This window comes from Bos taurus, chromosome 14 (assembly GCF_002263795.3).
Source record: "Bos taurus isolate L1 Dominette 01449 registration number 42190680 breed Hereford chromosome 14, ARS-UCD2.0, whole genome shotgun sequence".
NCBI lineage: Eukaryota > Metazoa > Chordata > Mammalia > Artiodactyla > Bovidae > Bos > Bos taurus.
This window is the reverse complement of record NC_037341.1, coordinates 66,188,564-66,202,599: the sequence shown is the minus strand read 5'-3', so window position 1 is coordinate 66,202,599 and position 14,036 is coordinate 66,188,564. Positions and strand designations below refer to the sequence as shown.

The 14,036-nt window shown below is 43.8% G+C and overlaps 1 protein-coding gene across 2 annotated transcripts in view; it reads left to right on the top strand.

The window, feature by feature from the left end:
* MATN2 (matrilin 2) overlaps positions 1–14,036 on the top strand; it is a 172,928-nt gene that overhangs the window by 157,147 nt on the left and 1,745 nt on the right. The window contains exons 13-18 of one of the 2 annotated variants that reach the window (XM_005215629.3): positions 2,315–2,437; positions 7,233–7,646; positions 10,561–10,713; positions 12,429–12,500; positions 12,891–12,968; positions 13,349–13,447. In XM_005215629.3, coding sequence (XP_005215686.1) covers positions 2,315–2,437; positions 7,233–7,646; positions 10,561–10,713; positions 12,429–12,500; positions 12,891–12,968; positions 13,349–13,447 — 939 coding nt within the window. 2 annotated transcript variants of the gene reach the window in all.

Genomic DNA, 14,036 nt, shown 5'->3' with positions numbered 1-14,036 from the left:
CTCCCAGTTGTAGCCCCTTTCCACAGGAGTTGTATGGATGCGCAGAGCCTAGCAGAGTGCCTGGCTAGCCATTGGAAAGGATTAGAATCTGGGTCAGCAATCGCGGTGAGGGTCAAAGCATAGTTGTAGTGCTTTTTCTTCTTGGAAAACCTTGTAAGTAAGGGCAGAAGGTGAGAGAAGGGATGAAGGGGTTTTTTGGGGGGGTCTGGATTATCCATTAACATTTACTTCTGTGGGTCACTCAGAACAGATTATGAGAGCTTTCTTATTAGGTATATTGCTCAGGGTTCTCCAGAGAACCAATAAAATGTGTGTGTGTGTGTGCACGTATGTGTGTGTGTATGTGTGTTTGTGGATAGATGATAGATCAATAGGTAGATAGATAAGGAATCTGTTGGTGACCCAGGGCAGAGCTGATATTGCAGCTCCAATCTGAAGGCAGTCTGGAAGCAGAATTCCCTCTTCTTTGGGGGAAATTCAGTCTTTTTTTCTCTAAAGGTCTTCAAAATAGGGCCCACCCATACTATGGAAGATATTCTGCTTTACTCAAAGGCTCATGATTTAAATATTATCTTATCTAAAGAAGTACCTTCATAGCAACATTTAAACCAGTGTTTTATGCAACAACCAGGTGCCATAACCTAGCCAAAGTGACTCATAAAATGAACCATCACAGCCCTGAGAAGGAGAGATGGGGACACGTGAGCTCAGTGAAGTGGGCAGGAAATGAGCATGGGGTCAGGATTTCCACCCCCTGTGAGATTTTGAGGTGTTAACCCCTATTTTCGGGGGGTCTTAACGTGGTCTACTTGTTTTTGTGATACTCTGCTCCAGTGGGCAGGATGGCCCTTCTTTAGTTTAAAAAAAGAAAAAAAACTCATCTGCGGTGGAGGTTGATTTGGGGGAATTGATGCTTTTGAACTGTGGTGTTGGACAAGATTCTTGAGAGTCCCTTGGACTGCAAGGAGATCCAACTAGTCCATCCTAAAGATCAGTCCTGGGTGTCCATAGGAAGGACTGATGTTGAAGCTGAAACTCCAATACTTTGGCCACCTGATGCGAAGAGGTGACTCATTTGAAAAGAGCCTGATGCTGGGAAAGATTGAGGGCAGGAGGAGAAGGGGATGACAGAGGATGAGATGGTTGGATGGCATCACTGACTCGATGGACATAGGTTTGGGTGGACTCCGGGAGTTGGTGATGGACAGAGAGGCCTGGCGTGCTGCAGTTCATGGGGTCACAGAGTCGGACACGAGACTGAACTGAACTGAACATCACAGATTGCTGAGATAACTTGGGGCTTCCACAGGTCAACACCGAGGGGTAAAGGAGAACTCACTCCTCATTATTCCTCCAGGAGGAGGGGCTTTTCTGCCTTTAGCAGGAAGTTCTGTTTGCAAGACTGATTCCTGGGATGCCTGTGGGTCCATGGGCTGACTCTGCGGGGTGCCCTACGCAAGGCTGTGTTCTGCCTTCATGCGGCGCTGTCCTTCTGTGGGGACCATGGCTACAGTTCTGCCATTATGTCTGCCTGAGCCGTTCGTTCATGCTTCTGCTTTTGTAAGCATGGAATGCACGTGTGCATCATTTCTACACTCAACACACTTTTTGCTCAATAGGTTGAGCTTGTACAACTGGTACACAAGGCTCAACTTCTTCCTCTGAAATTTGATTGCTAAATCAAATCCTTCCAGAGGGATCTGTAGTCACTGATTGCAGTTTTGCAGGAAGCTTCTTAGGGAGCTAATGACAGGAAGGAAGCATAGAACAGAAGGCTTTCATGCTGTGGAGGAGGACCACTCAGGACACTTCCTGACTCAGACATGTGGCTGAGTGGCTGTGTGACCTTGTATCAAACTTTGCTTCTTCATGTATCCATTGGGCATGACTATCCCTGCCCTCCTCTCTCCACAGGATGCTGTGAAGATTAAAGAGCTGTCGCTACTGTGAAGAGTCTGAAGTGCCTCACACATGAGAACTGTACATTAGACAATTGAAACTGGGATGTCTATGGGGAAAAATCAGAAGGGTGGGAAAATCAAACCTCAAAGTACATTGAACAATTCTAAAAATTATTAAATCCAGGACACCTGATCACCCAGCTTACCATTCAGTTTCATGGAAACTAGAGTTTTCTAAGAGGAGATTTCCTTTACCATGCCCTCTCCTGAGTATTAGACTGAAAGGGGGATGTTATAGAGGAGGTTTGAATGAAGATTTAATGGTTTATTTCCATGATCTGTCCTGACATGACTGTTCAATCCAGCTCGTTTCTACACTGATGGGGTTGCTTCACTTCCTATATAACCCTCAGGGAAGGATGTCTGCAAATCGACCCACCATGGCTGTGAACACATTTGTGTTAACCGTGGCAATTCCTACATCTGCAAATGCTCAAAGGGATTTATTCTAGCTGAGGATGGAAGACGGTGCAAAAGTAAGTGATCTGAACTGGGGTTTGTTTTTGCTTTAATTTGGTTTGGGAGCAATTGTTTTTTTGGAGTATTTGCAGGAAGTAAAATCCCTCACCTCTGCTTCTACCATAGATATAAATGTGTATGCGTAGATACAGAATGGGGAAGAGAGCTTAACTGCACCTGTGAAAACACTTTTGGTTTCAGTTGACAGTAAGTTCACTGTCAGCTGAGAGGCCAGAGTGATCCTAGCTGAATAAGAATATCGGGAATGAGGGAGGTAAGACTTGTGTTCTTAAACTTAAAAAATAGTATCTCTAAAGTGGCAGAAAAAGCCTTGAGAGAGGTATTTTATAATCTCAGGGTAGAGAACTTTCTAAACATGACATGAAACATAAAAGAAAAAGGGAAATGTGTAATAAGAGATTAAAGCTACATTTTTTACCTTTTAGTTATCAGAGTTCAGTAAGTTCGATGATTCCTTACGTTAGCAAAGGTATGTTGTAATAGGGAATTGTAAATTTATCACTAGGTGTCTGAATTGGTACAACTTTTAGGAGGGCAGTTTGGCAAATATTTTAATTTTTAAAAATATTTTAAAAATAAATTTTTTTTAATTTTTTTTAATAAAAAATATTAAAAAATTTTTTTTAAACCAGGACACTGGTCCTGGTGTCTGAGTGATTCCCTGGCCCAGCAAATGGACCATGTTTCCAGAGCTCTGAAGACAGGGGCTAACACCCCAAAGTATGCCGAGCAGCTGCCAAGAACAAAGGCCGAAGCTCCCAGCTCCCGATACCTGGCAAACAAATGCGGGATTGCCTCAGGAACTGGTTGCTTCTCTGAGGTAACCCCAACTCCCAACTATTTGGGGAGGAGCTTTGAAAACAAGTTGGGGAGTGGCTGTCCTTCTCTGAGACTGGAGAGATTCCACAAAAGAATCTGGATGTCGTGGAGGAGACAGTGGTTCAGGCAGAGGAAGCAGCTGATGAGATTCCTAGAAAGCGGGAGAAACAGGAGAAGAAACGCTTGAAGACAGAAAAGACTGGCTGCCATTGCCCTGGCATCACCAGAAAAAAGCAGTGTGAGGAGTGTGAGGAGACAAGTGAAAGACCCAAAGAGAAGCAAAAGCCCCAGAAGGCGCCTCAGGAAGATGGAATGGAAAACCCATCTGTCTTCTTCTCCAAACCCAAGAAAAGGAAACCTTTTTCCAAGAAGGAGCTGGTTAGTAGTGATCTTGAAGAGACAGCAGTGGAAGTCTTTCCAAGTGGAAGAAATCTTTCCCCAAAGAGGAACCAGTTAGTGACCTGAAAGAGTCAGGAAACAAGAGGGTCCCTGAGAAAAAAGAGGAAAAATTATTTTCCAAGGGGAAGCCACCCCACAGTGAACCTGAAGACGCTGCTGCCAGCAGGCGCGGTAGCTCCAAGAGAAAGAAAACGCTCTGAAAGCTATCCCAGGAAAAACAGAATGGGCATTTCCCTAGTGGGGCGTAACTTGCAGAGTTATTTCCCTAGTGGGGCATAATTTGCAGAGTTATTTCCCAACCATCCCCCAGAGCCCAATAAAAATAAAAACAAACTCTCAAGAAAATAAAGGAGGGCAGTTCCAGTTCTAGGAGTTTATGCCGCAGAGAAGTGCATGTCTTCACAAAGCCACATATGAGGGAATATTTTGTACAGTGTTATTTGTAGAGCAAAAATGGGAAATAAGTGCCTGTTTATATAATGCTGATTAAATAAATCATGGTGCATCTGTACATTAGAATACTATACAGCTGGTAAAAGGAATGAAGCAAAACTTCCCTGGTGGTCCGATGGGTAAGGATCCACCTGCCAATGCAGGGTTTACGGGTTCGATCCCTGGTCCAGTAGGATTCTACATGCTGCAGGGCAACCAGGCCCTGCATCACAGCTGCTGAGCCCACTTGCTGCAACTGCTGAAGCCCAAGCACCTAGAGCCTGTGCTCAGCAATAAGAGAAGCCACTGAAATGAGAAGCCCCGAGCACCGCAACAAAGAAGAGCTCCAACCAGCCGCAACAAAGACCCGGTACAGCCAAGAATAAATAAATAAATATTAAAAAAAGGAATGAAGCAGCTCTAAATATATCCTCAAGATATTTTAAATGAAAAAAGCATGGTATCGAGTGGTTTTTATAGTGCTACCATTGATGTATTTTGCAAAAGGCTCCCTCTAACAAACTCTCTCTCTCTGAAGATAGGTATTGTTATAGAGGTTTACATAGAGAGATATAGATATAGATAACCTTTGTAGTGTTTGAACTTTGTTCCATTTGTAATATTTTTTAGAAAAAAAATGAAAGATAAAGGATAGAGACAAAATCTAGAAAGTATCATGGTGAGGAAGTTCAGTATGATGTCAAGTGAAAAATAAAGGAAGAAACTGGGGATCTATGTAGAAAAAAAAGACTTGAGGTACCTTTCAAATACCAAAGTGACAGTCACCTCATCCATTATTTATAGGGCATCCCCTAAACCCTGGGGAAAGAAAGGACATTGGAGAAAAGCCACAGCTTGGTACAGGGACAAAGACACCTTATCTCAGAGAAACTGTGTGATTAATTAGTTAAGATCATGAGCTTTGATCTTAGGGATTTTCATGAATTTGAACCCACTATTCCTACATTCATGTGACCTTGGAGAAATTATTTAACTGCTCTTGAGTCTCAGTTTCTTCCTATGATATCAGGATAACACCTTACAGAATCGTCATGAGAAATATATGGCATGGTGTGTTTACAGGTGTTTAGCCCAGTGCTGGCACCGTGTCTCAGTGCCTGACAAATGATAGCTACTGTCATCCTCACCGCAGAGCTGTGAGCAGACGGGGCTTCCGTGGTAAGGCGGTGACTTCCCTATCAGAAGAGGTGTTCAGGCCCAGGCTGAGTGAATGGCTATAGAGATGCAGTAAAGATGTGAGCAACAGCGGGGCTGGACCAGTGACCTTTAAAGGTCTTGTCCAAACCCGAGTTTCTGAAACTCTGTGAAAATTAAGCTCAGAAGGCAAATCACAGCTCTGCTCCAGTCTCACTGACTCAACTACCGAAAGAAAACATCCAAGGAAAGCTGAGTGACCTTCCTGCAAATAGGTAGCCAGCAAGCTGGGCTGTCATTAAAGTGAGAATAGGGCACCTCCCGCCCTGGTGCTGTTCCGCTCCATCTAAGATTCTTGTCTCCTGCTGAAGTCGTCTGCTCCGCTCCCTGCAGGGAGGCTGCAGGTGTTCGTTTTATTCTCTAAGAAAATAATATATGAGGGAAAAGAGAAAATAGATTCGCTGCTGAAAAATTATTCCACTATTTCTGAAATCTGCTAGAGAGCCAGGTGCACGCTGCCTGAGATTCAGGCTATGAATGTAAATGAAGTTCTGAATTGGCCATTTCCTCTTTCACTAACAAGAGGTCAATAGGTTGAGTAATGAGGACAAGCGCTTAAAAGGGGAAAGACAGGAACCCAACTCTTCCAGCACACATACACAATTATTTTAGCATGTTAGTCAAGCCAAGAATAGAAATATTTTTGCATGTGTGTGTCTTTACTTCCTAATATTGCTGTGCTTCACTTTCAAGTATTAGACAGCTGCCTTGATATGTAAAAGAGAATGTTATATTGCATACTGCAGACTGTTTGAAATGAGATCATCCATTTGGGATCTGTAAATTTTTCTTATGCAGCCCTAAATAACAAAAAAATCTCTCTATACCCAGCTTGCTAACATATTTGCATAAAGCTTTTACTGTCAGCCATCTGAGGTGCCTGGAAAACGTCCATGTAGGTAAAGAATTCACAGTGATAATTCATTTTAAAACTTCAAAAGGTCAATGATGGGGCCCTGGCGGTCCAGTGGTTGGGACTCCTGCTGTCACTGCCAAGGGCCTGGCTTCGGTCACTGGGCGGGTGGGTAGGATCCCTCAGCCTGTGCAACAGGGCCAAAAAAAAAAAAAAAAACCGGTGAAGAGGGTACTTAGTGGTTGTACTACCGAATGGATACCTCCTCCTTCGTGTATTTTCTCAACAAGCATTTATTGAACAACTATTGTGTGCCAGGTATTGGAAGTACAGAAATCAATGAGAAATGGCTCCTGCTGAGCAGGAACTGGTGGACTAGAGGAGGAAGCTGACACTCAGCTAGCCGGCTGCTGTACGGTGTGGAACGCTGCCCAGAACACACTGGACTGTGAACAACACGGAGTGGGACTCTGCCTGGGTCACTTGCAGTCCTGCCGCACTGCCTGCCTTACACAAAGCAGCAGCTCAATAACAATTTTTGTTGACCAGATTAGTAGTGTGAAGGCTACACAGAGAGTAACGAACACAAGCTGGGCTACGAGGAAATCTCCCTAGAAGATCGAGATGACTGAGCTGACCTGGAAGAATCTCCAAGTCTATTGTGTGTGAGACGCCAGCACTGGAGTGATGTCACTCTCCTGGAGTAAAGTTTTTGGAATCTTTTGGGGGTATCAGGCCCTGTAGGGTACTCTACAGACAGTCCCTCCGAGGCCTGACTCCTGGTGATCCGGGGTACAGTGTGGGTTTCAATTTGTATATCTGCCATGTGTTTTTGCTTGTGGAAAATACTATTTTTAACAATTTGACAAACCACACGTAAAGGCAATTGTGAACATTATGGTTGTTTGTGACTCCCCCGATACTTTCTGTCTATTCTGTGTTACTATCTAAAGAATAAAGGTAGCTCTCCAAAATAGTTATGCCTCCAGTGGAAGTATAATTTTCTTCTCTTCTTGTGTATAATGATTTTTTTTAATCATTTAACCATTACAACTTTCCTTTTATTCCTGTAGGATGCACTGAAGGCCCAGTTGACTTGGTTTTTGTGATTGATGGGTCCAAGAGCCTTGGAGAAGATAATTTTGAGATTGTGAAGCAGTTTGTCACTGGAATTATAGATTCCTTGGCGATTTCTCCCAAAGCTGCTCGAGTAGGGCTGCTCCAGTATTCCACGCTGGTCCGCACAGAGTTTACCCTGAGAAACTTCAGCTCGGCCAAAGACATGAAAAAAGCTGTGGCCCACATGAAATACATGGGCAAGGGCTCTATGACCGGGCTGGCCCTGAAACATATGTTTGAGAGAAGTTTTACCCAAGTAGAAGGGGCCCGGCCTCTCTCCGCACGGGTGCCCAGAGTGGCCATCGTCTTCACGGACGGACGGGCTCAGGACGACGTCTCCGAGTGGGCCAGTAAAGCCCAGGCCAGTGGTAACGTGGGATGGGGGTGTGTTTTACCCCACTCAGGTTCAGGTTTCTTAAACTCGCTTGGTGTTCACATTGGGGTGGGGGAGCATGGGAGTGAGATTCCTTGAGGGGACAGAATGGCTTCCTGTCACCGCGGTTACACACCTTTACTAAACTGCCACCTAGTGGCCTTAAAGGGACCCCACAGGGATGCCAAAGTCTTGTGGACTGTAAGGGGGTCTGCATACAGGTCACACCTGAGTAATCATCTCCTGTGATGATTTACCAGCCAGGCTGTGACCTCCAGAGCAGAGAATCAATCCTACATGTGCTGTTTAACCAGAAAAATAAACAATACTTCCCAGACACTGGTCTGGTTGTTTTAGAATCACCTGAAGAACTGATAAAAATAGATTCCTAGTAGGAGGAGCTCTTACCAATATATTTTTTTAATTTTTAAAATTTTTATTGGAGTAATATACCTTTTTTTTAAAGCAACACTACCAGTGAGCGTACTGGGAGTGCAGTAGCCTTAAGACAGTGAATGGTCTTGTGTTTGCAGGAGGCAAAAGTGAGCTTTTGAGAAAATCAAAATGTCAGACGAGATCATGACTCTTAAACTCTGTTGCTCGGTAAAGCTTAGCCTCTTTGAGGTTTGTCTGACTCCACGTATAATGCAGGGGGGACTTTAAGTTGCTTTAGATGTTTGACTATGTTGCTTTTGAGGTTTGACAATAGATGTCAAATGTGGCAGAGGAATATGGCTCTTGGCAAAAGGAAACCCCAAAGCTAGGACGGTTGGTAGACAGCTTGAGGGAAAGTGTCTGGATTCCTTGGGAAGATGGGAAGACCTGAGGGTCGTGAAGCAGTTTGTTTGAACGCTGCTTTCTTTAAGAACTTGTCGAGAGCACATTGCTTCAGCAGCTCCTATGAGGGGGAAAGTGTGTGCACCAACTTGATGGACTCAGTGCCTCCGTCAGGCCTGGAACATAATACTTGTGTGATTAATCCTTGCTGAGTGAAGGAACAAAGGATCAAAGTGCTAAAGTGCCGCTGGCGAGCTCCGTTCCTCCTCACAGAAGGGCTGGTTCACGTCACCCTTCAGTCACCGTCTTAGTGAAGGGGGCCACTTCACTGATATTGCTTATTTCACTCTTTATTCTTTTTTTCTGAGCCCCCAAAAGTGTCCTGCCTGAATCAGCTGGGCAGATTGTAAAACTGGCTGCTCACACCTGGTTTCCCTGCTTCTGGACTAGCTTAGCTGAGCTCCTGTCAAACCCACCAACCCCTCTAGCCTGTATTCTTAGAATGTACTGGGGCAACACCTTGTCTCCAAAGACAGTGGTTAGTCCTCTTATCTATCTTATGGAAGCCAACCTACCTTACTCTCTCCCCCACTCAAATTTCCACAAATCCTCCAAAGGCGGGTGGTGGGAGAAACATATATGCTTGGTTCTTGAATCAACAAGACTTATCTGAAGTGACTTCCTCTGATTAACTTAGTTACTCCTATGTATAATGAACACAATCTTAAAATAGTAGTTATCCTTTTTAGGAGACTGTGTGTAAAGTCACTGGGCTCTCAAACAATTATGCTGAACTTGGCTGTTGACCTTACAGAGACTTTAGAATGAGGCACAATTCTTGCCCTTTGACTTAAAGAGCCATTTTTATGTCTATTTTAAAAAAAATCTAGTTTAATGAATTAGCCAGAGTATAATATCTGCTGAGAAGTGTTGAAAATCAAGCAGAACTTAAGTTCTTATTAATGTTTAATTTTCAAATGAAGAGGATATTGGAGAAGGGAATCTAATGATTAATTGTTTTTATAAAAAACTTTTGGAACAATCTCATATGCCTGTTGAAATCTAAAGTTGATACTTGTGTTTGTTCTTCTTTTTTTTTTTTTTTTTACTTAGGGAATTTCCAGTGGTCTGCAGATTCTCCTTTTCAGCTTAGCACCTTCTTACAAGGCTTTATCCTCCCAAGATGGGTGGGCAGAATAGTTTCATTTGGCTGCAGGTCACTTAAGGTTACTATCTGTACCTTTGACAAGTAGAAACTAGGTTACAAGGTCATAAACTGACCTGTTTCTTAAGAATTCTCCCAGAAGAGATTCTTATTTAGTAAGCCATGAGATAGTGTTCTTTTTTTCCTTACCCACAAGACTAATTCAGGGGAAAGTTGAATATTTGCGAATGACCTTGTCCGGAGCTGCGCAGGTCGGTGGTCAGGTTCCCCAACCTCTCCTCAGTGGCCCCCCTTCCTCTCTGGGGTCACTGTCTTTTGCTCACAAGGCCAAAATAAAAATGGTAGAAAAGAAAGGGAGGCTAACACGGATGCCTCACATCCCACCAGTTATTAATATCCAGCTGGCTCTGAGTGCAGAACACACAACTTCCAGATGCTGGGAACACAACTCTCACTACTGTGTTCTTTTTTTTTTTTTTAAAGTTGGCTTACAACGTGTATTAGTTTCAGGTGTACAGCAAAGTGATTCAGATAATACACACATATTTTATATATGTGAAGTGAAGTCGCTCAGTCGTGTCTGACTCTGCGGCCCCAGGGACTGTAGCCTACCAGGCTCCTCTGTCCATGGAATTTTCCAGGCAAGAGTACTGGAGTGGGTTGCCATTTTCCTTCTCCAGGGGATTTTCCTAACCCAGGGATCGAACCCGGGTTTCCCGCATTGTTGGCAGATGCTTTACCGTCTGAGCCACGTATGTATATATAAAGTAGACAATAAGCTCCTACTGTATAGCACAAGGAACTATGTTCAGTGTCTTCAGATTCTTCCCCATTATACAAGATATATAGTAATGTGTATATCTGCTATATACCCAAGCTTCTACGTTATCCCTTCCCCTTTGGTAACCCTACATTTGTTTTCTGTGTCTGTGTAACTACCCTGTTCTTCATTTGCTTTGTACCTCAGGTATAACTATGTATGCTGTGGGGGTAGGGAAAGCCATTGAGGAAGAGCTACAAGAGATTGCCTCTGAGCCCACAGAAAAGCATCTCTTCTATGCAGAAGACTTCAGCACAATGGGCGAGATCAGTGATAAACTGCAGAAAGGCATCTGTGAAGGTACTGCAGGTTACGTCTAGGAGAGACCTTAGCAAACAGCAGCGTGAACCCTTGAATGAGAAATTCTTAATCTGTTCCTTCAAAGTGCTCAAAAAAGTGCCTCCCTTGTGGGCAGGGCCCAGTGCTGTCTGGAAACAGTAAGCACAAAACGTAGAATAGGGGAGAGAGCGGACAATAATAGCTCACACAGAAAATGAATGTATTGGTCACTCAGTCGTGTCCGACTCTTTGTGACCCCATGGACGGCAGCATGCCAGGCTTCCTTGTCCTTTACCATCTCCTGGAGTTTACTCACTCATGTCCATTGAGTTGGTGATGCCATCCAACCATTTCACCATCTGTCATCCCCTTCTCCCGCCTTCATCTTTCCCAGCATCAGGGTCTTTTGCAATGTTACCTCTTTGCAGCAGGTGGCCAAAGTATTGGAGCTTCAGCATCAGTCCTTCCAATGAATATTCAGGATTATTTCCTTTAGGGTTGACTGGTTTGAACTCCTTGCTGTCCAAGGGACTCTCAAGATACTATGCTGCTGCTGCTAAGTCGCTTCAGTCGTGTCCGACTCTGCGCGACCCCATAGACGGCAGCCCATCAGGCTCCCCCGTCCCTGGGATTCTCCAGGCGAGAACACTGGAGTGGGTTGCCATTTCCTTCTCCAATGCATGAAAGTGAAAAGTGAAAGTGAAGTCGCTCAGTCGTGTCAGACTCTTAGCGATCCCATGGACTGCAGCCTACCAGGCTCCTCCGTCCATGGGATTTTCCAGGCAAGAGTACTGGAGTGGGGTGCCATTGCCTTCTCTGCAAGATACTATACTTATTAGCTATTATTAATAGCTAATAATAATGCTAATAAATTGCTTGAGCATTTGTTCTGTGCTGAGCAGTGTAGTCAGTGTTTTAACACATGGCATACTTAATCCTCACAAAAACCCTATGGAGATGATCATGTAACTACAACCGACAGTTATATAAATCAGGAAAGCTGATGCACAATTTTGGGATACACCTGTAAGTAGAGTGGGAAGGGATGGTAGTCCTTCCAAGCCCACTGATAAAAATGTAAAGACTGCCTCTTGCATGGACTGCTCCAGTTTACAGAACATTAGGCTGCCCTTTGGAACTTAATGTTCTTATGTATAGGAGCCCCCTGTGCTCTTCTCCGGTTCACTATGGTGCCGGTGTGCTTACGTAGAGCAGTTCTCCCAGGTTTGTTTGACTCCATGTATAAGGCAGGGGAACCGGAAAAGCAGTTCTGCCCATTTTTCCTTTTATTCCTGTCCCAGGTTCAGTGGCCAGTAAAATCCCAGTCAAAGTGATGTGTCTTATTCCTCCCCAGCAAAGAGCACTGGGATGAAGGGGGCCAGGGAGGGAAGGCCTCTTGGATTTCTAATGCAACTTGATGTTTAGCCTCCAAGCTCTTTTATTTAAGTGGAGCTGCTGCCAATGCAACTTAATAACTGGACAAACTTTTTTCCCACCCTACTTTCTAGACATAATATTTAGGGGGACATTCTTAAGTACGAAGATGCATTTAAGGGGTCCAGGCTTCTCTTACAGGAGAGAATGCCTCTGGAAGGTCTTGGGTGGTGTTACCGAATCAGACCAGAACATCCCGGGTGGTGGCAGGCAGGTAAACAGTTGGTCTGGGACCAGTTTCCTAAGAACATATGCACCCATGTGGACAACTGTCACTCTTCTGGTCGTCTTTTACCTCTCAGCTCTGGAAGACTCTGATGGAAGACAGGACTCCCCAGCAGGGGAACTGCCAAAGAGGGTCCACCAGCCAACAGGTATGTTTTTTAAAAGCAATATTTTTAGAATCTTCAGTGGCTGCTTCCACCATGGTTTCCCCTCAGACAAATGAAGTGTAAGTAAGAAAGATTTGAATTACGTTAACTATGGCTTTTCCCCCTCCATCACATAGGAAACATTTACTCTACCCTTTTTTAGCCATAGTTGCTAAGAGCCTCTCTGCTGATGGTCTTTCTGCCATAGTATGTCCTAAAGTAAAGCTATGTACCTCATTGTAGGAATAACAAGTACCCTACTCTGACAGCTGATGGCTGTTTTATAACCACAACCATGTTAAACAGGTTTGACTTCAGTTTTCTTTCTCTTTACAGAATCTGAGCCAGTCACCATAAATATCCGAGACCTACTTTCCTGTTCTAATTTTGCAGTGCAACACAGATATCTGTTTGAAGAAGACAATCTTGCACGGTCTACACAAAAAGTTTTCCATTCGACAAAATCCTCAGGTAATTCCAAGTAAAATATTACTATTAGGTAGCTTGCTATCAAGCCTCTCAACTTGCCAACAAACTCAGCTTAAGGGAGGACGGGAAAGGAGCAAGTAGGCGGTAGGTGGGGTGGGGAAGAGAAGAACTTAAGAAAAAGGAGAACTAAAAAAATAAATGAGAAGAAACTGCAGCAACCTTCCCGCAGTCCACAATAAAAGCCACTTCAGCAGTGGACACATATACAGCTCTTTGCTCTTATCTACTGGATCTTGCCACGTGGAAGAAGTTGAACATTGCTTTCATTATGGTTTCCTCCATGTGCTGATTCAGTCCTATCACAGTGTGTCTGCAAAGTCTGGTGGGTTATAGAGGTGAACACTTTCCATCTGCTTTCTTAGGAAGTCCTTTGGAAGAAAAACAGGATCAATGCAAATGTGAAAACCTTATAATGTTCCAGAACCTTGCAAATGAAGAAGTAAGAAAATTAACGCAGCGCTATATCCTTTTCTAATGTTATGCCTCTGTATGGAATGCAAAGAATACTATCAAAACCTCAAACATTTCTATATATGGGTATATCTCAAATGAAGTCACTTCTATAAAGTCAAGAATAGTGAACTCCAGGAAAAGCTATTTCTTAAGCAGTCTGACAGGTGCTTGAGAACCGAGGGCAAGCCAAACTGCTGACACGGGTCAAGCTATCTGTGGTTGGTTCTAGGAGGCTGATCAGTAAGGCCAGTTAGCCAGTCAGTATGCAAAGTAAAGAAAAAACATGTTTACTTAATTCCCTCTCTGCTGGGAGGAAATGAAAGATAAATCTGAAGTGCATCAAAGATACAGTACATGTAGGCAAAGATAGAGATACAAATCTGAAGTGCATCAGAGATACAGTACGTGTAGGTAAAGAATGCTGTAGAACGAAGAGGTTTCAAATTCTACCTAAATTCCAAACCTCTCCTTTGGCCCCAAGCCACCCTGCAGCCACATTTGGTCAGTGCGTAGTTTCTAGAGGACTGGGGTTGGGATTTTTTTCATTTGGCAGCAGAGAGATTTTATATCAGCACTCTAAGATGAAACATTCTACCT